The following is a 25112-nucleotide window of genomic DNA, read 5'->3' as shown; positions in this document are numbered from 1 at the left end:
CAGTGAAAGCCCTCTATGTCTGATCATCCCAACACTGGGCCCAGCTAAAGCCCTCTATGTCTGATCATCCCAACACTGGGCCCAGTGAAAGCCCTCTCTGTCTGATCATCCCACCATGGAGCCCAGTGAAAGCCCTCTATGTCTGATCATCCCACCATGGAGCCCAGTGAAAGCCCTCTATGTCTGATCATCCCAACACTGGGCCCAGCTAAAGCCCTCTATGTCTGATCATCCCAACACTGGGCCCAGTGAAAGCCCTCTATGTCTGATCATCCCACCATGGAGCCCAGTGAAAGCCCTCTATGTCTGATCATCCCAACACTGGGCCCAGCTAAAGCCCTCTATGTCTGATCATCCCACCATGGAGCCCAGTGAAAGCCCTCTATGTCTGATCATCCCAACACTGGGCCCAGTGAAAGCCCTCTATGTCTGATCATCCCAACACTGGGCCCAGCTAAAGCCCTCTATGTCTGATCATCCCAACACTGGGCCCAGCTAAAGCCCTCTATGTCTGATCATCCCAACACTGGGCCCAGCTAAAGCCCTCTATGTCTGATCATCCCAACACTGGGTCCAGCTAAAGCCCTCTATGTCTGATCATCCCAACATGGAGCTCAGTGAAAGCCCTCTATGTCTGATCATCCCAACACTGAGCCCAGCTAAAGCCCTCTATGTCTGATCATCCCACCATGGAGCCCAGTGAAAGCCCTCTATGTCTGATCATCCCACCATGGAGCCCAGTGAAAGCCCTCTATGTCTGATCATCCCAACACTGGGCCCAGCTAAAGCCCTCTATGTCTGATCATCCCAACACTGGGATCATCCCAACACTGGGCCCAGCTAAAGCCCTCTATGTCTGATCATCCCACCATGGAGCCCAGTGAAAGCCCTCTATGTCTGATCATCCCACCATGGAGCCCAGTGAAAGCCCTCTATGTCTGATCATCCCACCATGGAGCCCAGTGAAAGCCCTCTATGTCTGATCATCCCACCATGGAGCCCAGTGAAAGCCTTCTATATCTGATCATCCCAACACTGGGCCCAGCTAAAGCCCTCTATGTCTGATCATCCCAACACTGGGTCCAGCTAAAGCCCTCTATGTCTGATCATCCCAACACTGGGCCCAGTGAAAGCCTTCTATGTCTGATCATCCCACCATGGAGCCCAGTGAAAGCCCTCTATGTCTGATCATCCCACCATGGAGCCCAGTGAAAGCTTTCTATGTCTGATCATCCCAACACTGGGCCCAGCTAAAACTTAAAATGTCTGATCATCCCACCATGGAGCCCAGTGAAAGCCTTCTATGTCTGATCATCCCAACACTGGGCCCAGCTAAAACTTAAAATGTCTGATCATCCCACCAAAGGGCCCTACAAAAACCTTCTATGCCTGATCATCCCAACACTGGGCGCAGCTAAAACCCTCAATACTGGGCCCAGCTACAACCTTCTTTGTCTGACCATCCCAACACAGGGCCCAGCTGAAACTGGTTGTCTGATGATCCCACTGCAGAGCCCTTCAAAAACCTATGTCTGATCATCCATTCACAGGGCCCTGCAAAAGCCTTCTTTGTCTGACCATTACAACACAGGGCCCTATAAAACCTTTCAGAAGTGCTTGTCTGTTAGAATTGTGGCCTGGTTAAAATTACATATGCAGACAAGAAATTCACTAGGTCTGGAAATTTTCAAATCATGCAGAGTGCTCCCATATTGTGTATCAGGCTTTAATTCAGTAATGTTCAGTTGTAAATCAGTTGTTGATATCTGGCAAACGTTTTGTAGCTTACCTAACGTGTAGCTAAACATGATTAAACGTCCATTGATTAAAATAGGGTTAAAATCACTGGGTAAGTAATGTTTCATGACAAAGGCAAATATATACGTTTTTGAAGAACCTACAGAAATGTAATGCTGACATAAGACAAGGAAATATTTGCTTAAGATTATTTTGGTCAAGTTCTCTATCACAATAGATGTCTCAACTGTCTTTTTTTGATTATGGGGTAACTAGTAAAAATATAGAAATATTTTTTCACTGAGACATTTTCATTCAGCTAGTCATAGATATGACCTTATACAGGTCCTTACATGTAATGTGAACACTACAGATGTATGTACTGAAATCAATGTCACATCTGTTTCCTTGTGTTCATTCTAGGAGGCACAAACTTGCCTGTTGGCATGCTGAAATTTTGCTATTTTGAATAATACTGTCTCACTAGTGGAATGCTTTAAAACCAGTTGATAAGTTAAACAATTTTAAAAAGTTTATGGATTAATGAAAAACGAATCTCTTTTGATAGACAAATTACCAATAAAAATCACTTGTACTTCAGCAAAATCCTCTGGTCAGGACAAGTGGTTTTACTGGACACTGTTGATAAACATTTTAGATTCTGAATTCACAGGTTTAGGTTGTATTCACTTGATTTATTATACCTCTATATATTAAGCACATCAAGTTGATGTATCCCTGATATGGACAAGCAGGGGGCACACAAGACATATAAGTACATGTAATTCTTGTCCTGTCAAAGGACATGTTGGTCTTGGAAGACTGCCTTCTTCCTTTAAGTAGTTTTGTTGTATTTTTTCACCCAGATGAAATGGCTTCATTAATTATTATGTGACTTTTTGCACAAAATAGCAACAAATTCACAAAACCTTTAAAACGATATTAAAAAATACATGTTAAGTAATGTTCTATCAATTGTTACCGTAGCGATAGGACAGAATTTACCAGAGCTTGCCAAATACATGCTAAGTAGTGTATTATTAAGCGTTAACTTAACAATTGGACAAAATTTAACAGAGCTTCCCTATATTCATGTCCATAATGAGCATTATTTGTTTAAAGCAGGAAATGATATTTTTTTAAGTAAAATGATAAATAATTAACTCACTAGTGCATAATATGTTGATGATATGATCAATGTGTGATTTCTTTTGTATAGTCAGTGGATTTGTCGGATACAGAACAAAAACCCACCACCAGGTAATCATGAAATTTTTCTTAATGCATTATTAACACCTGCCACATTGAACTCTATTAAGTGGCCTTTTGATTGGCCAAGTGATGGTCATACCACAAGGTCCAGCAGCAGTGTTTCTGGGGCAGGAGGGCTTGTATGGTATACTATAACTAGTAACAGTCCTCATCGCCAAGAAACATTGTCACAGGCCCCTGTGAGTCATACCCTGGTTTGTCATATGTTTAGTATTGATAACAGTGTTCTTGTTTGTATGAAAATTTGTTGCTTCTGCTTATCATTGGCCTGGAAACAATGCATTTTTGTTATTTGTTTTCTTACAAAAAATTAGTGATACACCTGCCGCTGTTGTCTGCAAACATAAATAGCTAAGCATGGATATCTATGAATATCAGTAAACAGTGTATCATTTTTGTTAAAATGTAGACTAAATGATCATTCAAAAGGTTGTTGTTTTTGTGTGGTTTTTAAAGAAAAAAAAAGGATATAAATACTAGTATGCCCACTTTGATATAACAAGTCCTCGGACATTTGACCAATTGACTCATATCACGACTGTCTGGCAGATAAGGGTGTAATGTGGTCACATACCATAATTATTGCTAAAATATATCTATCATTGTCAGATTTTTCTATAAAAAGTTACAAGTTCAGAAAACCTGGAGAGCTTTATATACAATATTAATATTTCTGCTGTTAACTGGACTGATAATTATATGTAGACTCAATTCTATATATACTCAACAAAAAAAGAAAGGTTAAAGTGTTTCCTTGGCGAATACCTGTAAATGAGTGAAAACAAAAGGACGTTTGTGCAATATTAGAAAATGGTAATGTTTTACATTACAAAATACAACGGGGTTACCAAAATCATTCAAGCGTGAAAGTCTGTATTAGCGAAAGAGCTGCACGAGGTTTTCTGCCACTAACTTGTATCTTCGCTTGAATTTCATAAACATTCGAACTGACAACTGTTCCTTAGATCATTAGGACTTAGAAATCACCGAATCTCGCTATCTATCAACTTTATCATTATGCCCCGGCTGTCACAAGTACAAAGAGAAAGGGCTGTAGGCATGATCCAGGTTGGGGAGTCTCGCCGTCAAGTTGCACGGCATTTTGGTTGCAGTGTTAAAACAATTTGCCAGTTGCTGAGTTGTTGAAATCAAACTGGGTCAACATCCGATCGTCCCCGAAGCGGCCGACCCCGTAAAATGACCGCAGGGATGACCGTCGTATACGATTGATACAATTGCGCAATCGATTCGTAACCGCAGTAGAGACTACAAGGACATTGTTTGGGCGTCATGTGTCTCCCCAAACAGTCCGCAACAGGCTGAGGGCCTACCAATTGAAAGCGTAGCTTCCTGACACTGGACCCAATTTGTTGCGATGTCACCGTAATAATCGGCGTAACTGGACCCGTGTTCACCGTCGTTGGGCCTTACGACAATGGAACAATGTTCTATTTTCAGATGAGTCCAGGTTTTGTCTGCAACACGGTGACGGAAGGCGCAGAGTGTGGAGGCGATGAGGGGAGCGTTTTGGGAACTGCTGCGTCGAGAACGCGACTGCTTTGGCGGCGGAAGTGTAATGGTTTTGGGTGATATTTGTGGGGGGGAGTCGTATCAGGCTTGTTGTGTTAAATGGCAATTTAACCGGCATTCCATATCAGGATGAAATTTTAAGACCAGTGGTTCTGCCATTCTTAAGAGGCCACGGCGTTGGCGCCATTTTTCAACAGGATAACGCACCAGTGCACACCAGTCGCGTCAGCAGAATTTTCTTGCAGCAGAATAACGTACAGGTGTTAGATTGGCCATCTAAATCACCTGATTTGTCACCGATTGAGCATGTCTTGGACGACGCGTGAGAGAACGTTAAAATCAGCCGTCAAACTTGCAGGAGCTGGCCCAAGCCTTGATCGCTGAATGGAACAACATCTCTCCTCGAATTATCCGCCACTTTACGAGTTCCATGCGACAATGCTGCCGTTACTAATGTGCTACCTTTGAAATTGACCCCAACGTCCTTTACAGTCGAATAAAATCAACTGAACGCAAAGTTTTATAATGAACCATGACTGCGGTTTTATCAGAATTGATCAACTAGATTATTCGTACATGATTGGTAAGGATTTATGAAGGGGTTAATTAATTAATCACAAAATAAAGTAGTGTTGCCTTTCTTTTTTTGTTTAGTATATATACAAAACATTGTGTGGAAAATGTTTTTCTTTATCTTCTTCATTTATTACATAAACTGTTTAAAGCCAACCTTATGGGGAGACATGCGAGACATTTGAAATTTTTATGCCCCCTCCATTTTATGTGTGTGTGTATGTGTTAGGGGGTGGGGGCTCTAGTGTTACCCTTGGCTGTCGTCCCATTGCGCTCTTTTCTGAGTCATTATCATCCCTTGAGAACCTCTACAAATTTAGTTCATCATGATTATTTCATAATGTCATTGTATCGATTTCTGTATAATACCATTGTTAAGGTGATGTATCAGTCAAGGTCAATAAGTAGAGACAAAAGTCACAATGGATGACCTATAAATATTCATCAAAGAATTATTCTTATATGCCTGGGAGTTAGGATATCTTGTCTTAAATGCAGTTTCTAGAAATTTTATGGAGATTTTTGTTTTTATTATTTTCAGTGTCAGAAATACGAAGATGGAGACAAGATATTGTCAATTTCTATGTTTTCTTAAAATCGTATGTTTTAAGGTAAGTTTTTCTTCTTGATCCAAGGTTACATATAATTTGAAATGTTTATCTTTGATGCATTTGAAAAAGGACAGTTAAGCCTTGTTTTGACCACTGTTTCAAACCCTCAGATTATTAAGGATACTCCCCTTCAGATAGCACAGATAGTTTAATATAGCTCGCAACAAATTTCCAAACGAGGGAGCCACATTTGTTTGAAGCAAGAGAGGTGATTTGGCAACATAAAGATAAAGATTGTAATCACAAGTTTGCTTTAGGTATAATTTTTTTAATGAATATTACATATGAAAAAAATAGCTTAAACTTGATTCAGTACATATATTTAAAACATTTGTCATTTCAACATCATCATTTTCCCTTACTTGTAAACTTGTTCACTGGAACACTTGGTGTTTCAATATTCATACACAATTGTTCCATTGCTTGAAATCTTTCCGTCGGTCATACCAAATTAGTATCCTCCTCCTCTGTTTGTCCTAACACTGTTTGGCTTTGTTGTTAATGTAATGGCTTTTGATTATTTGCCACCACTTCACATCTGACACTATATATATTGTTTGTTATTTTCTCCAATTGCCAGTCGATTCTTTCTGAGCTGTGATGGTAGTGAAAGTCCAATTGTAATCGATGATTTATGAAAAGGATTAGTTAATTGGTTTGTTAATTACTCCAAAAATTCTGTTTGCCATTCCTCATTAGGACCTTTATGACATCTTATAATATAGAAAATGGGAGAAAGAGAGAAGTATGGTGACAGGGTTATAATATAGAACCTGGGAGAAAGAGAGAAGTATGGTGACAAGGTTATAATGTAGAATCTGGGAGAAAGAGAGAAGTATGGTGACAGGGTTATAATGTAGAACCTGGGAGAAAGAGAGAAGTATGGTGACAGGGTTATAATGTAGAACCTGGGAGAAAGAGAGAAGTATGGTGACAGGGTTATAATGTAGAACCTGGGAAAAAGAGAGAAGTATGGTGACAGGGTTATAATATAGAACCTGGGAGAAAGAGAGAAGTATGGTGACAAGGTTATAATATAGAATCTCAGAGAAAGAGAAAAGCATGGTGACAGGGTTATAATATAGAATCTGGGAGAACGAGACAGGGTTATAATGTAGAATCTGGGAGAAAGAGAGAAGTATGGTGACAGGGTTATAATATAGAATCTCAGAGAAAGAGAAAAGCATGGTGACAGGGTCATAATATAGAATCTCAGAGAAAGAGAAAAGCATGGTGACAGGGTTATAATGTAGAACCTTGGAGAAAGAGAGGTGTATGGTGACAGGGTTATAATATAGAACCTGGGAGAAAGAGAGAAATATGGTGACAGGGTTATAATGTAGAATCTGGGAGAAAGAGAGAAGTATGTAACAGGGTTATAATATAGAACCTGGGAGAAAGAGAAAAGCATGGTGACAGGGTTATAATGTAGAACCTTGGAGAAAGAGAGGTGTATGGTGACAGGGTTATAATATAGAACCTGGGAGAAAGAGAGAAGTATGGTGACAGGGTTATGATGTAGAACCTGGGAGAAAGAGAGAAGTATGGTGACAGGATTATAATGTAGAACCTGAGAGAAAGAGAGAAGTATGGTGACAGGGTTATAATATAGAACCTGGGAGAAAGAGAGAAGTATGGTGACAGGATTATAATGTAGAATCTGGGACAAAGAGAGAAGTATGGTGACAGGGTTATGATATAGAACCTGGGAGAAAGTATGGTGACAGGGTTATAATATAGAACCTGGGAGAAAGAGAGAAGTATGGTGACAGGGTTATAATGTAGAACCTGGGAGAAAGAGAGAAATATGGTGACAGGGTTATAATATAGAACCTGGGAGAAAGAGAGAAGTATGGTGACAGGGTTATAATATAGAACCTGGGAGAAAGAGAGAAGTATGGTGACAGGATTATAATGTAGAATCTGGGACAAAGAGAGAAGTATGGTGACAGGGTTATAATGTAGAATCTGGGACAAAGAGAGAAGTATGGTGACAGGGTTATAATATAGAACCTGGGAGAAAGAGAGAAGTATGGTGACAGGGTTATAATATAGAATCTGGGAGAAAGAGAGAAGTATGGTGACAGGGTTATAATATAGAATCTGAATCTGGAAGGGTTATAATATAGAATCTGGGACAAAGAGAGAAGTATGGTGACAGGGTTATAATATAGAATCTCAGAGAAAGAGAAAAGTATGGTGACAGGGTTATAATGTAGAACCTGGGAGAAAGAGAGAAGTATGGTGACAGGGTTATAATATAGAACCTGGGAGAAAGAGAGAAGTATGGTGACAGGGTTATAATATAGAACCTGGGAGAAAGAGAGAAGTATGGTGACAGGGTTATAATATAGAACCTGGGAGAAAGAGAGAAGTATGGTGACAGGGTTATAATGTAGAATCTGGGACAAAGAGAGAAGTATGGTGACAGGGTTATAATGTAGAATCTGGGAGAAAGAGAGAAGTATGGTGACAGGGTTATAATATAGAACCTGGGAGAAAGAGAGAAGTATGGTGACAGGGTTATAATATAGAACCTGGGAGAAAGAGAGAAGTATGGTGACAGGGTTATAATATAGAACCTGGGAGAAAGAGAGAAGTATGGTGACAGGGTTATAATATAGAACCTGGGAGAAAGAGAGAAGTATGGTGACAGGGTTATAATATAGAAACTGGGAGAAAGAGAGAAGTATGGTGACAGGGTTATAATATAGAACCTGGGAGAAAGAGAGAAGTATGGTGACAGGGTTATAATATAGAACCTGGGAGAAAGAGAGAAGTATGGTGACAGGGTTATAATATAGAATCTGGGAGAAAGAGAGAAGTATGGTGACAGGGTTATAATATAGAACCTGGGAGAAAGAGAGAAGTATGGTGACAGGGTTATAATATAGAACCTGGGAGAAAGAGAGAAGTATGGTGACAGGGTTATAATATAGAATCTGGGAGAAAGAGAGAAGTATGGTGACAGGGTTATAATATAGAACCTGGGAGAAAGAGAGAAGTATGGTGACAGGGTTATAATGTAGAACCTGGGAGAAAGAGAGAAGTATGGTGACAGGGTTATAATGTAGAATCTGGGACAAAGAGAGAAGTATGGTGACAGGGTTATAATATAGAACCTGGGAGAAAGAGAGAAGTATGGTGACAGGGTTATAATATAGAACCTGGGAGAAAGAGAGAAGTATGGTGACAGGGTTATAATGTAGAACCTGGGAGAAAGAGAGGTGTATGGTGACAGGGTTATAATATAGAACCTGGGAGAAAGAGAGAAGTATGGTGACAGGGTTATAATGTAGAATCTGGGACAAAGAGAGAAGTATGGTAACAGGGTTATAATGTAGAACCTGGGAGAAAGAGAGAAGTATGGTGACAGGGTTATAATATAGAACCTGGGAGAAAGAGAGAAGTATGGTGACAGGGTTATAATATAGAACCTGGGAGAAAGAGAGAAGTATGGTGACAGGGTTATAATATAGAATAGAACCTGGGAGAAAGAGAGAAGCATGGTGACAGGGTTATAATATAGAATCTGGGAGAAAGAGAAAAGTATGGTGACAGGGTTATAATGTAGAACCTGGAGAAAGAGAGAAAGCATGGTGACAGGGTTATAATATAGAATCTGGGACAAAGAGAGAAGTATGGTGACAGGGTTATAATGTAGAATCTGGGAGAAAGAGAGAAGCATGGTGACAGGGTCATAATATAGAATCTGGGAGAAAGAGAAAAGCATGGTGACAGGGTTATAATGTAGAACCTTGGAGAAATAGAGGTGTATGGTGACAGGGTTATAATATAGAACCTTGGAGAAAGAGAGAAGTATGGTGACAGGGTTATAATGTAGAATCTAGGAGAAAGAGAGAAGTATGGTGACAGGGTTATAATATAGAACCTTGGAGAAAGAGAGAAGTATGGTGACAGGGTTATGATATAGAACCTTGGAGAAAGTATGGTGACAGGGTTATAATATAGAACCTGGGAGAAAGAGAGAAGTATGGTGACAGGGTTATAATGTAGAATCTGGGAGAAAGAGAGAAGTATGGTTACAGGGTTATAATATAGAACCTGGGAGAAAGAGAGAAGTATGTGACAGGGTTATAATGTAGAACCTGGGAGAAAGAGAGAAGTATGTGACAGGGTTATAATGTAGAACCTGGGAGAAATAGAAAATTATGGTGACAAGGTTATAATGTAGAACCTGGGAGAAAGAGAGAAATATGGTGACAGGGTTATAATATAGAACCTTGGAGAAAGAGAGAAGTATGGTGACACGGTTATAATGTAGAACCTGGGAGAAAGAGAGAAGTATGGTGACGGTTATAATGTAGAACCTGGGGAAAAATAGAAAATTATGGTGACAAGGTTATAATGTAGAACCTGGGAGAAAGATAGAAGTATGGTGACAGGGTTATAATATAGAATCTGGAAGAAAGAGAGAAGTATGGTGACAGGGTTATAATATAGAATCTCAGAGAAAGAGAAAAATATGGTGACAGGGTTATAATGTAGAACCTGGGAAAAAGAGAGAAGTATGGTGACAGGGTTATAATATAGAACCTGGGAGAAAGAGAGAAGTATGGTGACAGTGTTATAATATAGAATCTCAGAGAAAGAGAAAAGCATGGTGACAGGGTTATAATATAGAATCTGGGAGAACGAGACAGGGTTGTAATGTAGAATCTGGGAGAAAGAGAGAAGTATGGTGACAGGGTTATAATATAGAATCTCAGAGAAAGAGAAAAGCATGGTGACAGGGTCATAATATAGAATCTGGGAGAAAGAGAAAAGCATGGTGACAGGGTTATAATGTAGAACCTTGGAGAAAGAGAGGTGTATGGTGACAGGGTTATAATATAGAACCTGGGAGAAAGAGAGAAGTATGGTGACAGGGTTATAATGTAGAATCTAGGAGAAAGAGAGAAGTATGGTGACAGGGTTATAATATAGAACCTGGGACAAAGAGAGAAGTATGGTGACAGGGTTATGATATAGAACCTTGGAGAAAGTATGGTGACAGGGTTATCATATAGAACCTGGGAGAAAGAGAGAAGTATGGTGACAGGGTTATAAAAAGAATCTGGGAGAAAGAGAGAAGTATGGTGACAGGGTTATAATGTAGAACCTGGGAGAAAGAGAGAGGTATGGTGACAGGGTTATAATATAGAACCTGGGAGAAAGAGAGAAGTATGGTGACACGGTTATAATGTAGAACCTTGGAGAAAGAGAGAAGTATGGTGACACGGTTATAATGTAGAACCTGGGAGAAAGAGAGAAATATGGTGACAGGGTTATAATATAGAACCTTGGAGAAAGAGAGAAGTATGGTGACACGGTTATAATGTAGAACCTGGGAGAAAGAGAGAAGTATGGTGACAGGGTTATAATGTAGAACCTTGGAGAAAGAGAGAAGAGAAGTATGGTGACAGGGTTATAATGTAGAACCTGGGAGAAAGAGACTGATATGTTTACAGGATTATGTTCTGAAGTCCATAACGTAAGGTTTTGAGTTTCAGGTATAATGGAGGTGATCAACAGTTACCGCCCCTGCTGAATTCTCTGCTGTCACACTTACACAGTACCTTATTGTATGTAGACACACCTACCAAGATACATTACAACTCCATGTGCAGGGTGAGATATCATAATTTCTTTAATGTTTGTGAGAAAGTTTCATTGATGTACATCAGTATTTTCGAGTATCATTACCTGGTATTCCTTAAACTATGAACATAGAGCCTAGGATTTCGAAGTTATGGGGTGTTACGTGACTTTATTAGTCCCCACTGATACTCTGTAGGGGACTTTTAGTTCACTGAAATAGGATCTAGGTCCTCACATACTTACAGTTCTGGTCCTTTTATTTGGCATGTATTTATTGATCCTGATGAAGCCCAACTAAGTCCAGGTGAAACCGGTCGACAAACCAAAAAAAGATCCCACCTATTTATATATATATTGTCCCCAACAATTGAGATTGGTGATAACGAAAATTCTTTTTGTCTTCCATTATAAGTTTACAGACATGAGACCATGCTTTTTTAATACCAGATTTAATAAAGACAGACGCCTAACAGACAGTACTGTTATTGCTTAATGCATTTCTTTATTTTTACTTTGTGTCCAGATCTTGAATTTACCACGTGTTATCAGTCTTAATATTAAAGTCTATATCAATATTAAAATCTAACTGTAATAAGATGTGTAGGTTGTTAAATACCTAAACCTGGAGGGCCTGTAATTCCTAATTAATGTATCATCTAGTGTTATTTACACTCTTTAACTCACTACTGCTTTCCTGAGTAATTTAAGACTTAATGAGACTTGAAGATACACATTGAGTCTGATTGGCTGATAACATATGTGCCACAACTTTATTATGTCCTCCCATTGAATGAAGCAAGACTACTGAGGTTTGTCTGATACAGTCTTGTGTGGACCATAACTACAGTAACAAATCTTACACCATTTATGCATCATTCCGAAAACACTATGTCCTGCCATGTAATTAGGTCACTGTGACCTTCATCTCAAGATCAAAGGTCAAACAAGATAATTTTTCATAACTTTGGAAACATTAAATAAATACATTAATGTTTTTATTGTCTCTTCCAAATCTACAATATTCACTTGAGTTTATAAAGGAAGACATATGTTAATACAAAAGTAAATTTTTAGACTCTCATCTCGTTTTCAAATTACATGCATGTGTATGAGTGCTACAGGCACTTTTGTTTATAGGTAACCAATATGTGTTTATATTCTTTAGGTTGACAGTGATGAGTACAATAGTTTCCATCTATGCCTGGATGTGTACTGGGAAACTCTCGAACTTCTTTGTCTAATTGTTTACAAATTTCAAGGTAATTCAAAATAAAACAAATTTCCTTGACATTCACTTATAACAAAAACCACAGCATGTTGCAAAACATACAATATTGTAAATGTCCATATTTTTGTGGAAATGTTCTAACACCAGATTAAGTACCTTTTCAATATCTTATATTGACTTGATCACAAATAATTGTTAGTGTTCATCTGAAGTGCTTTTTTGTCTAGTCATGACAAAAGACAACAGAAGCTGCATTTGGATTAGTTTTTCAGAAGCCATAACTACTTAGTGTTTTAGTGAGATAAAGCAGGGACACAAGACATGAAATTTTGCAGAATTCTTTTGATGAAATTATCCTCTACTTTTCACTAGTTTGATATAATCACACTTTGTTTTAGTTACAGAAGCATGACTTGTTTGGATGCCAAATCTAAAAACATGTGAAATAATGAAACAATGAAATAATGAAACTTGTTAGAGTTGCTGGGAAATATAGGCTAATCCTTAGATTTCAATAATGTTTGTAATTTGTAATTTATAAGCAAGTCAGCAGCTTAAAACAAATCTATTTACCTGTATAGTATATCAGGCCCTAGAAATATTGGTGTATTGTTTGCTACATGGTAAAACACAATTGATTATGTAGTAAGGTAGGAAAAAGATTTATTTAAAGTGTGTATCACATGGGATTGTCATAGATATGTGTCAATACAATGTAGAAGTATATTTAGTAAGATAAAGATTTTAACATAACTCCTATACTCATTATTTATATACAATGTAGAAGTACTATTTGTAAGTAAGCTAACATCTCTCTCGAGTCTACACCAAACTTACTATTTGTAAGTAAGCTGACATCTCTCTCAAGTCTACACCAAACTTACCGTTTGTAAGCACGCTAACATCTCTCAAATTTATACCAAACTTATAAAGTCATTTAGAATAAACTGGGAGCTCCCTTTTTTAAGCTGAAGTGTTTACCTTCTTGATCAGATATAAGTAAACCTAGGTACCCTGTAATTCACCATCTGGAACTGTTGCCATATCATTTTACCTGTGAAACATCAATATATAAAATACTATACAAGTAGTCAGGCACTACTATTGATAGTAGTCACAATTAAACTAACCTATTTTTTGTTGACTCTTATCAAGACTTTTTAATTAATTATTGTTGTTAAAATTAAATAATGTTAACTATGCCATGATCCTACATTTGATGGGAGGGGTGTGGCCCAGTAGGAGCAATAGTACATAAGTCCTTCTTCAATATAAATGCCTGGATTCTGTCCCAATTTGGTTTCCATAGTGTATGAACTGTCAGTGTCATTTTGGATATTTTTAGATTTACCCTGTCGACAAAATTTGATCCGATGCTGTCACAGGAAGGAAGAGGACCCTACCTCAATGTTCACACAGGTGGTGGACCTCGTCCTGTGGGAGTTAGTCACCCTGGCCCAACAGGTGTACAGCAAGGTAACATTTGTCTGTCAAAGTCACCCTGACCCAACAGGTGTCACCCTGGCCCAACAGGTGTACAGCAAGGTAACATTTACCTGTCAAAGTCACCCTGGCCCAACAGGTGTACAGCAAGGTAACATTTGTCTGTCAAAGTCACCCTGGCTCAACAGGTGTACAGCAAGGTAACATTTGTCTGTCAAAGTCACCCTGGCCCAACAGGTGTACAGCAAGGTAACATTTGTCTGTCAAAGTCACCCTGGCCCAACAGGTGTACAGCAAGGTAACATTTGTCTGTCAAAGTCACCCTGGCCCAACAGGTGTACAGCAAGGTAACATTTACCTGTCAAAGTCACCCTGACCCAACAGGTGTACAGCAAGGTAACATTTGTCTGTCAAAGTCACCCTGGCCCAACAGGTGTACAGCAAGTTAACATTTACCTGTCAAAGTCACCCTGGCCCAACAGGTGTACATCAAGTTAACATTTGTCTGTCAAAGTCACCCTGGCCCAACAGGTGTACAGCAAGTTAACATTAACCTGTCAAAGTCACCCTGGCCCAACAGGTGTACATCAAGTTAACATTTGTCTGTCAAAGTCACCCTGGCCCAACAGGTGTACATCAAGTTAACATTTGTCTGTCAAAGTCACCCTGGCCCAACAGGTGTACATCAAGTTAACATTTGTCTGTCAAAGTCACTCCGGCTCAACAGGTGTACATCAAGGTAACATTTGTCTGTCAAAGTCACTCCGGCTCAACAGGTGTACAGCAAGGTAACATTTACCTGTCAAAGTCACCCTGGCCCAACAGGTGTACATCAAGTTAACATTTACCTGTCAAAGTCACCCTGGCCCAACAGGTGTACAGCAAGGTAACATTTACCTGTCAAAGTCACCCTGGCCCAACAGGTGTACAGCAAGTTAACATTTGTCTGTCAAAGTCACCCTGGCCCAACAGGTGTACAGCAAGTTAACATTTACCTGTCAAAGTCACCCTGGCCCAACAGGTGTACAGCAAGTTAACATTTACCTGTCAAAGTCACCCTGGCCCAACAGGTGTACAGCAAGTTAACATTTGTCTGTCAAAGTCACCCTGACCCAACAGGTGTACAGCAAGTTAACATTTACTTGTCAAAGTCACCCTGGCCCAACAGGTGTACAGCAAGTTAACATTTACTTGTCAAAGTCACCCTGGCCCAACAGGTGTACAGCAAGTTAACATTAACCTGTCAAAGTCACCCTGGCCCAACAGGTGTACATCAAGTTAACATTTGTCTGTCAAAGTCACCCTGGCCCAACAGGTGTACAGCAAGTTAACATTAACCTGTCAAAGTCACCCTGGCCCAACAGGTGTACATCAAGTTAACATTTACCTGTCAAAGTCACCCTGGCCCAACAGGTGTACAGCAAGTTAACATTTACCTGTCAAAGTCACCCTGGCCCAACAGGTGTACAGCAAGTTAACATTTACCTGTCAGTCACTCTGGCTCAACAGGTGTACATCAAGTTAACATTTGTCTGTCAAAGTCACACTGGCCCAACAGGTGTACAGCAAGTTAACATTTGTCTGTCAAAGTCACCCTGGCCCAACAGGTGTACAGCAAGTTAACATTTGTCTGTCAAAGTCACCCTGGCCCAACAGGTGTACAGCAAGGTAACATTTGTCTGTCAAAGTCACCCTGGCTCAACAGGTGTACATCAAGTTAACATTTGTCTGTCAAAGTCACCCTGGCCCAACAGGTGTACAGCAAGTTAACATTTGTCTGCCAAAGTCATCCTGACCCAACAGGTGTACATCAAGTTAACATTTACTTGTCAAAGTCACCCTGGCCCAACAGGTGTACAGCAAGTTAACATTTGTCTGTCAAAGTCACCCTGGCCCAACAGGTGTACATCAAGTTAACATTTACCTGTCAAAGTCACCCTGGCCCAACAGGTGTACAGCAAGTTAACATTTACCTGTCAAAGTCACCCTGGCCCAACAGGTGTACAGCAAGGTAACATTTGTCTGTCAAAGTCACCCTGGCTCAACAGGTGTACAGCAAGGTAACATTTGTCTGTCAAAGTCACCCTGGCCCAACAGGTGTACATCAAGTTAACATTTGTCTGTCAAAGTCACCCTGGCCCAACAGGTGTACATCAAGTTAACATTACTTGTCAAAGTCACCTGTACAACAGGTGTACAAAGCCTGTCAACACCCTGGTGTACAGCAAGTTAACATTTGTCTGTCAAAGTCACCCTGGCCCAACAGGTGTACAGCAAGTTAACATTTGTCTGTCAAAGTCACCCTGGCCCAACAGGTGTACAGCAAGTTAACATTTGTCTGTCAAAGTCACCCTGGCCCAACAGGTGTACAGCAAGTTAACATTTACCTGTCAAAGTCACCCTGACCCAACAGGTGTACAGCAAGTTAACATTTACTTGTCAAAGTCACCCTGGCCCAACAGGTGTACATCAAGTTAACATTTGTCTGTCAAAGTCACCCTGGCCCAAGAGGTGTACATCAAGTTAACATTTACTTGTCAAAGTCACCCTGGCCCAACAGGTGTACATCAAGTTAACATTTGTCTGTCAAAGTCACACTGGCCCAACAGGTGTACAGCAAGTTAACATTTGTCTGTCAAAGTCACCCTGGCCCAACAGGTGTACAGCAAGTTAACATTTACTTGTCAAAGTCACCCTGGCCCAACAGGTGTACAGCAAGTTAACATTTACCTGTCAAGTCACCCTGGCCCAACAGGTGTACATCAAGTTAACATTTGTCTGTCAAAGTCACACTGGCCCAACAGGTGTACATCAAGTTAACATTTGTCTGTCAAAGTCACCCTGGCCCAACAGGTGTACAGCAAGTTAACATTTGTCTGTCAAAGTCACCCTGGCCCAACAGGTGTACATCAAGTTAACATTTGTCTGTCAAAGTCACTCCGGCTCAACAGGTGTACATCAAGTTAACATTTGTCTGTCAAAGTCACCCTGGCCCAACAGGTGTACAGCAAGTTAACATTTGTCTGTCAAAGTCACTCCGGCTCAACAGGTGTACATCAAGGTAACATTTGTCTGTCAAAGTCACCCTGGCCCAAGAGGTGTACATCAAGTTAACATTTACCTGTCAAAGTCACCCTGGCCCAACAGGTGTACAGCAAGGTAACATTTGTCTGTCAAAGTCACCCTGGCCCAACAGGTGTACATCAAGTTAACATTTGTCTGTCAAAGTCACACTGGCCCAACAGGTGTACAGCAAGTTAACATTTACCTGTCAAGTCACCCTGGCCCAACAGGTGTACATCAAGTTAACATTTGTCTGTCAAAGTCACCCTGGCCCAACAGGTGTACAGCAAGTTAACATTTACCTGTCAAAGTCACCCTGGCCCAACAGGTGTACATCAAGTTAACATTTGTCTGTCAAAGTCACCCTGGCCCAACAGGTGTACATCAAGTTAACATTTACCTGTCAAAGTCACCCTGGCCCAACAGGTGTACAGCAAGGTAACATTTGTCTGTCAAAGTCACCCTGGCTCAACAGGTGTCACCCTGGCTCAACAGGTGTACATCAAGTTAACATTTGTCTGTCAAAGTCACCCTGGCCCAACAGGTGTACAGCAAGGTAACATTTGTCTGTCAAAGTCATTCTGGCTCAACAGGTGTACAGCAAGGTAACATTTGTCTGTCAAAGTCACCCTGGCCCAACAGGTGTACAGCAAGTTAACATTTACCTGTCAAAGTCACCCTGGCCCAACAGGTGTACAGCAAGTTAACATTTACCTGTCAGTCACCCTGGCCCAACAGGTGTACATCAAGTTAACATTTGTCTGTCAAAGTCACCCTGGCCCAACAGGTGTACAGCAAGTTAACATTTACCTGTCAAAGTCACCCTGACCCAAAAGCTGTACACCAAGATAATACTTGCCTTTCAAATTGTACTGGCCCAATAGGTGTACAGTAAGGTAGCTTTTGCCATTCAAAGTCACACCAATGTAACTTTTCAAGCCTTCAAAGTCTAACTGAACAAACAGTAAAGTATCATATCTTAATTGTTTTTATACACCAAGGAGAAGGCCTGATTTTTGTGATGCCTGTCATTGTATGTTTTGAATGTCTCATCATCTTTTATTTTATTATGGCTATTTGAAAATTATCTCTGAGGGAGGGATGTTAAGCACTTGTATAAAAATTTGATGGGTGATGGGATAATCACCATTCTCTCAGTATTCGTTATACTAAAGATACTTTAATAATTGATTAGTGATGGGATCTCATAAAAAATGCCTCCCACTCCAAATGATTTTGAAAAACCATTAGACCTGGACATATCTTTACTAAACACTGTCATGTAAGTCCCTTTCTTTGTGTTTGAAGATGATACTATAGATATATTGATATTATTTAGTTGTCTACAAAAGAAGCCTTGGGGGCAAGTCCATACCCATGTCCTTGTGTGGAAGAGATGTGGACTTTGTGTTTAGTTCTCCTCAGACACAAACACGGCTCTGAACAGGTCAGTACATCAAAAATAAAATTAATATTCCTGTGTATTTATTAAAAAAATTGTGATATAACTGAATATTTATAGATATCGTATTAAATATTGATGGTGTAGATTGCAGGTAATCAAAACTTAAAGCCTTAGAAAAATGTATCATTAACTTTTGTTTACAAACTAATGCTCAAAAGTAACCTACTGTATCACGTCTAACAAATGTCTGCTTTTCGCATTAAGATTGCGTTGTGAATTTTATTTCAAAAATGATAAATTTTAATTGAGAAACTTGGGAATTTTAATTGATAACTGAAACTGATAATTTTTATTGAGAAATCAATGAATTTGATTGGGAATGTGGTGAATTTTGCCTGAAACACTAAAACTAATGAATTCTGATTGAGAAATTGATTGATCTTGATAGAGAATTTGATGAATTTTAATTGAGAAACTGGTGTGTTTTGATTGAGAAAACTAGGGAATTTTAATTGAGAAACTGGGGAATTTTGATTGAGAAATTGTTGAAATTTGATTGAGAAAGGCAAACTGATAAATTGTGATTGAGAAGAAATTGATGATTTTTTATTGAGAATTCAGTTAATTTTGATTGAGAAGCTGAGAAAGTTTGATGGAGGAAGAGTTACGTTATATATTCTTATTCCGTGTTCTTCAATAATTAAGATTTAAAATTAGATATTCCTGTTTTGAAATTAGTGGGCCTTCAAGGAGTTATTAAAAGTGCTTGATTTTCAATAGGCTACATATGTGTACTATTATATTATTCTTTAATTTGTTGTCACACAGCTGTTCTGGTTTCACATCAACAACATTCTACAGATCTTACAAGAGGAGGAAGTCCCAGAAAACTCCATGGAGATAGGTACTCTCATTTAGGTGTCCCTCTTCTATATATTTTGTTTTCTTTTGATTCCTTCAATATAGTTGAGTTTGGAACTGCGTTGTGACTCTAGAGAAGGAGGTGTACTTTATATGTGTCAATTTATATCTACAGATTCTGGTGTTTTTGTGTATCCAGCTGCTTCTCCAATCCTAAAAGACAGAACTGGCTTCTGTTTGTGGCTATTAACCAAACTAGCCATGCTTCATGATGACTCCTCCAACACTTTGTCTCGGCAGGTGAGAGAAGCTCCAATACAAAAACTAATGACGTCTCAGAATGACTTCCTATATTTTTTGTATTGGTATTATTTAACCATAATTTTTTTCTTTTCAAAAAATCGAAAATTGTTGTTTGTTTTCAGCGTACAAGTGACTGCAATTACCAAGAAGTGATGGCAGCTCTGAAAAAGTCTTTAGCAAAGGTATTGTGAATATCAAGTCCTGTCCACTAACATTGTATTGAAAATACCCGAAATCTGTGAAATTGGTGCAAGCAAACTCATAACAGTATTAAAATTAATTTTCAAGCTTAGTAAAGGTATGTCTTACACCTTATAGCCAGTAAATTTCAATAGGATGATCTATTTGCTATTCGCCTTCAACATGAACTGGAAAATTTGATCCATGCCATAATAAGACATGTTAATTTCATCTTCATCCATCCCCAATTTTTTTAAGGTATTTTTAGTTACAGTTGACAGGAAAGGTGGTAAAACTATTCATTTTATCAAAAAATTCTTGCATTTATAGTCGTAAATCAGTGCTTAATATGCTGTAAATAAATTTAATTTTGCAAAACTTTATTTTGCAAACTTACCTATGCAGATATATTTGCAAAAACATGATTTTGCAGACACTGATCTAGAAATGACTTGAAATTTGCGAATGATGAGCTATTAAAGACCTGGACTCTGTTAGACTCTGATAGCGGTAACCATATCAACATGGACGCCATCCAGAGTCATTGTTGTACAAATAATTGCAAGGGATTTTATGTCGTGATTGACGGTACCCGTACATTAATATGAAAAGAAATCCCAAACAATACATTTACAGTAAGTTGTATAGTTTGCTTTGCTGTTGTTGAAAAATATATAAATTTACTTATTTTATAGACAGATTTATCGGAGGTGGACCTGAGATTTTACCTGCAATGCTGTGTTACTCTTGCTGAGCAATGGAAACCAAATGTATCACTCTTACTTCTCCTTTGGGATCACTTCTATCGCAAGCTGGTAACGATCACAAACAGCCAATGATAATACATATATAGAAATTGTTGAATCTTTAACATTAAAGGGACATTCCACACAAGTTAGGATTTCATGGGATGCTTTTTATCAAAACTATATAAAATTATACACCTCAATTTACCATTTAAACAAAGATATATTTCATTGCAAAAATTCTTTATAGATCTAGCTAGATCAATTTACAAATGTTTGCACGACCCTTATTGTGGCATAATAAATTTGCAATGTTTTAAGCTGAGTGGAATGAATTGTTTGTGTAAATTATAAAATCAGCAGAAAATAAGCCTGATAAAATAATAAAATCGTAACCCCAGCAGAAATTTAAGTGAACACCATACACACTTGAGTATTTGCCCAATACATAAAATCTATCTCTAAGTGAACCTTCAGTCCCAGATTTCCTGATGTGCTATATATAGATAATTAGCTTTGTGTATTCCCAACAATTTTGGCTCTCCAGACTGACCACAGAAGAGACATTTTGATGCTAACAATGGTTTTAAAAGTCATTAAAATGAATTCTTGAAAAATACAGAACGGCCAGAAATTTTGCAACTTGGGCAGAATATCCCTTTAATATTTTCATGTTTAGTATATGTTATCATGTATGACATGAAAAGACGTTTAAAATTTAAGGGGTTTAAAATGATAGCATTCTGCTGCCTTTACTATTTCATGACTGTTTTATGAAGAAATGAAACAATATGAATAATGGTATTGGCAAACCAACTACCCAAGAAATATTTTATGGAAAATTGTTGAAGTGCTCTTATTACAATTAATGCTGCATTGAAATGAATAATTCAAGAGGGATTTGAGGATACTTTTAGAAATCTGTAATGAATATTCTTAGATCAAGTAGATAATGTTGTTAAATGCAACACATTCTTGTAAACATATTCTGACATTAAAACTTATGTTTTTATCAACAGAACAGCAGTTTTATGTTAAACATGGCCACGGTGGAAGGTCTAGGGACTATCAGGTTAGATCACTATGTTTATGTTTTTCAAAGAAAATCTTTTTTGAAATCATAATCACAGTCAATTTTTCTCAGTTTTTAAAGAATAGTGCAAAGTATCTTAAGTTGGTGTGTGTTTCAGTTCTGATTGAAACGAAAAATTCTTATACGTTTGTTGAATGAGTTTTGGAGATAAATGCATGCATACTGATAAATTTATAGATAAAATAAAATACTTATTTTAGAATAAAGAACTTTGAAACAATAGAATGATACATACATTCACTGCCTCTCTTTTGCTTTAGATACAACCCTGGGTATTCAATCTGAAGTCCTCAGTATATTTGAGGAAGACTTTTATGTCAGCCAACTTAAACTTTCATAACCGATCTGCATAGAACTGAGAGGAAATGCGACTCTGAAATTTGATTGTCTTCTTACATGAAGTTGTCATATCAAGTATAGTCCATACACTTAAAATGATTTCTCAGGTTACTTCATAATTTGTGTAGAAGTTTGAGACAAATGTGCTGATGTCTAAATAACAATAAACAGTCAATATGTTTATTTGTTTACTTCCAGTAAGAGCTCGTTAACCTTATTAGAACTGTGCAATCGACTTGGCTCTGGTCAGTACAAATTGTAAGTATAAGTTATATATAAAGGCATGTATTAGTACAGTTAGACTTAGATATGCAGCAAAGTCTACACATGTTGTAAGAACAAGGGAGGTAATCAAATTTAATGTAAAAGTTGTGTTAATCTGTGCAGCATTGTACTATATATTTAATTGTAAGTACAGATATCAAAGCTATTAATACTACTTTCATAATATCTGGCAGTTAGATACTGACATTACAGACCCATGCACATTTTGTACCATAGTATTTCCATACCATCCCTATCCCACTACCATAGTAACGCCATACAATTTCCCTGGTATTTCCATACCATCCCTATCCCACTATCATAGTAACGCCATAAAATTTCCCAAGTATTTCCATACCATTTTGTAGTACATAACAACGGCAGAATTTACAGCTTCCACTCAAAAACCATTTGTTAAACGTTCAGTAAATAGATATATGCCTTTTAATTATCAAATAAAGAACACTGTTGAGGCTTTATACATGAAAACTCATCTTTAAACTTTCAGTAAGCCCCAGGACACTAGTTTCCAGTTATATCTTGGTCTCCTTGGTAACAGTCTCCACCAACTGCTTGACTCTGGCTCCAACCAGGAATGGAGACAGATGAAAGGAAGGTAAAGGCAATCATTGATATGAAATTAAAAAAAAGGGGGGAAGATGTTAAGTTGGAATTCAAATGTTTCTTGAAAAAGTAACACATCTTGAAATTTCAGGAAGGCTTATTATGTCTTGCACAATACCTTTACCAGAAGCATTGTGACTCAGATGACTATTAAGGCCCTTGGGTCTCTTGTCTTTCTCTATCACAAAATTTTATTTGAAATAAATTTATATTGGTTTACTGGATCTAATATGTTTACAGCCTTGGTACATTTACTTACATCACCTTTTAAGGGCTCTTAAACTTGAGTGATCAAGTTCACACCACTATGTATATCTATATGGCAGTTGAAAGGTGGGGTGTAGAGTTTTGTCTTTTCAAAACACCTTCTTCAAGAAAGCAAACCAGCACTTTTGGATCATCTGCTAGCTGCAACGAATGACCATAATCCAGTCTTATTGGCATTATCAGTGGTCAATATGTTTTAAAATCTTTCAACCATTTCTTTTTCATATTGATCAAAAGACCAAATATTTTGATGTTGGCTTTATTTGATGTTTTGAACAAACTAAAGACTCAAGGTCAGAACATTAGTCAGGGTTATGTAGTAAGGGATCCACATAAATGACTTTTATCAATTTAATATAAACATATATGCATAATCCTAATTAATCTGAAAGTTGATGCGTTGTAAACTTGTATTAATCTCTCTTTATAGGGTATATTCTAAGTTCCACAAACGGAGAGTACAGGAGTTGACTGAGAATGGATTTTATAACTTTACATGTCTGTTCCTTTGTCTCAGCTTGGCTGCTGACACCGAGGATGTGGTGAGTATATGGGACAGTAAAGACTGAGACGATGAAGTCATTGTAATTTCAGTTCATAGTACTGATCAATCTTCAATTTATTTTCATGAGTTCTTTTCATTTTCATTGCTGAAAATTCAAATGTTTCCAGAAATCTGAGTCCCATCAAAATTCTATGATTACAGGACCCAGGCCTCACATTTACTTTTATCACTGTCAGTTTTTCACAAATATGATCAGGTGAAGTATGGCCAACTGACAAAGTCACAGGTGTCAAATATGTTAAATTATTCCAGGTCACAGGGGTCAAATGTGTTAAATCATTCCAGGTCACAGGGGTCAAATGTGTTAAATTATTCCAGGTCACAGAGGACAAATGTATCAATCTTTAGATAACACTTGTCAAATCAAGAAAATGTATTAAATTAAAAAAGAATTGATATTTGCCCAGTAACATTTTAAAACACCTTCAAGATCTTGACTCATGGTCACATGTACCGTGCTGGAAATAGAGACTCTTTACTTTAAAGTATCAATGTCTCCCTCCATTTATTTCTTCTACCTCTAGACTGGAAAACTGTGTGACTTTTACAACATGGTGGATATGTCAAGTCTTTCTCTGGGTACATCTCAAGTGATGTGGATGGGAATGTTCACTATGGTGCACCTTTACCAGCAGAAAAATCTAGATATTTCCATCCTAACAGACAGACTCGGCCAAGCTTTCAGTAATACATGTGTGTAAGTTTCACAACAACTTCTTAACAATTTTTAGTCTGATAGTCTTCCCAAAGCACTACTTAGAAGGTGATAGACAATCGTGAAGTGTTTAATCTCTTTGTATATATACATTGACAACGGGTATATTCTAATTTTCAGGGAATTTTCCAGTGATGACCTTGACCCCAGACGAAGGCATCTCTTGTGGAAGCTAATATCATTCTACATAGAAAGTGTACAGGAAGTGTTTGAATCCAGTTCCAAACTAGGACCTGCCCATTCCCGACTGATATGTTAGTTTGATTTCCTGTTTGATACTCATTATGTGCAGTTCTCTTTTGATTTTAATTTTTCTACAGCACAATTCAAAATCACCTGACACCTCATAATGACATGTTTGTACACGATAAGTGCATGAGAAAATGAAACAGTTGCCATTTATCATTGAAAATTGCAAATAAAATTTGTGGTTTCAAAAAGGTATTGCTTCATCTGAAATAATTGAGAGGTCAGAGAAATGGGCCTATTTTCAAAAGCATTAAGATCTTCATAAAAATATATTAACTTCATGCCATAATGTTCCTCTGAAGAAGAACGAATCCTACCAACAAATTTTTTTTTTTTTTGGTAAATGCTAAAAGTGAGTTGTTTGATGTGCAAGCTAAGTTTTTGTACTGCAGCGTATCAAAATAAGCATTTCACATCAAATGCACCATCATTTTATCATTTAC

The 25112-nt window shown here is 38.1% G+C and overlaps 1 protein-coding gene across 1 annotated transcript in view; it reads left to right on the top strand.

Annotated features, from left to right (window-relative positions):
* Positions 1 to 25112, top strand: part of LOC132543362 (protein MMS22-like) — a 51149-nt gene that overhangs the window by 9128 nt on the left and 16909 nt on the right. Inside the window, exons 4-19 of the mRNA XM_060206857.1 lie at positions 2957 to 2997; positions 5654 to 5723; positions 11237 to 11354; positions 12490 to 12583; positions 13898 to 14028; positions 18398 to 18505; positions 19292 to 19367; positions 19500 to 19624; positions 19750 to 19809; positions 20503 to 20622; positions 21573 to 21625; positions 22184 to 22243; positions 22758 to 22865; positions 23571 to 23682; positions 24230 to 24402; positions 24541 to 24674. Coding sequence (XP_060062840.1) covers positions 2957 to 2997; positions 5654 to 5723; positions 11237 to 11354; positions 12490 to 12583; positions 13898 to 14028; positions 18398 to 18505; positions 19292 to 19367; positions 19500 to 19624; positions 19750 to 19809; positions 20503 to 20622; positions 21573 to 21625; positions 22184 to 22243; positions 22758 to 22865; positions 23571 to 23682; positions 24230 to 24402; positions 24541 to 24674 — 1583 coding nt within the window. The remainder of the gene's footprint in view (positions 1 to 2956; positions 2998 to 5653; positions 5724 to 11236; positions 11355 to 12489; positions 12584 to 13897; positions 14029 to 18397; positions 18506 to 19291; positions 19368 to 19499; positions 19625 to 19749; positions 19810 to 20502; positions 20623 to 21572; positions 21626 to 22183; positions 22244 to 22757; positions 22866 to 23570; positions 23683 to 24229; positions 24403 to 24540; positions 24675 to 25112) is intronic.

The sequence above is a fragment of the Ylistrum balloti genome, unplaced genomic scaffold, assembly GCF_031769215.1.
Source record: "Ylistrum balloti isolate Yb309-2 unplaced genomic scaffold, AGI_CSIRO_Ybal_v1 Utg369580, whole genome shotgun sequence".
Taxonomy (NCBI): domain Eukaryota; kingdom Metazoa; phylum Mollusca; class Bivalvia; order Pectinida; family Pectinidae; genus Ylistrum; species Ylistrum balloti.
The sequence above is the reverse complement of the archived record's forward strand: the minus strand, read 5'-3'. Positions and strand labels throughout refer to the sequence as shown.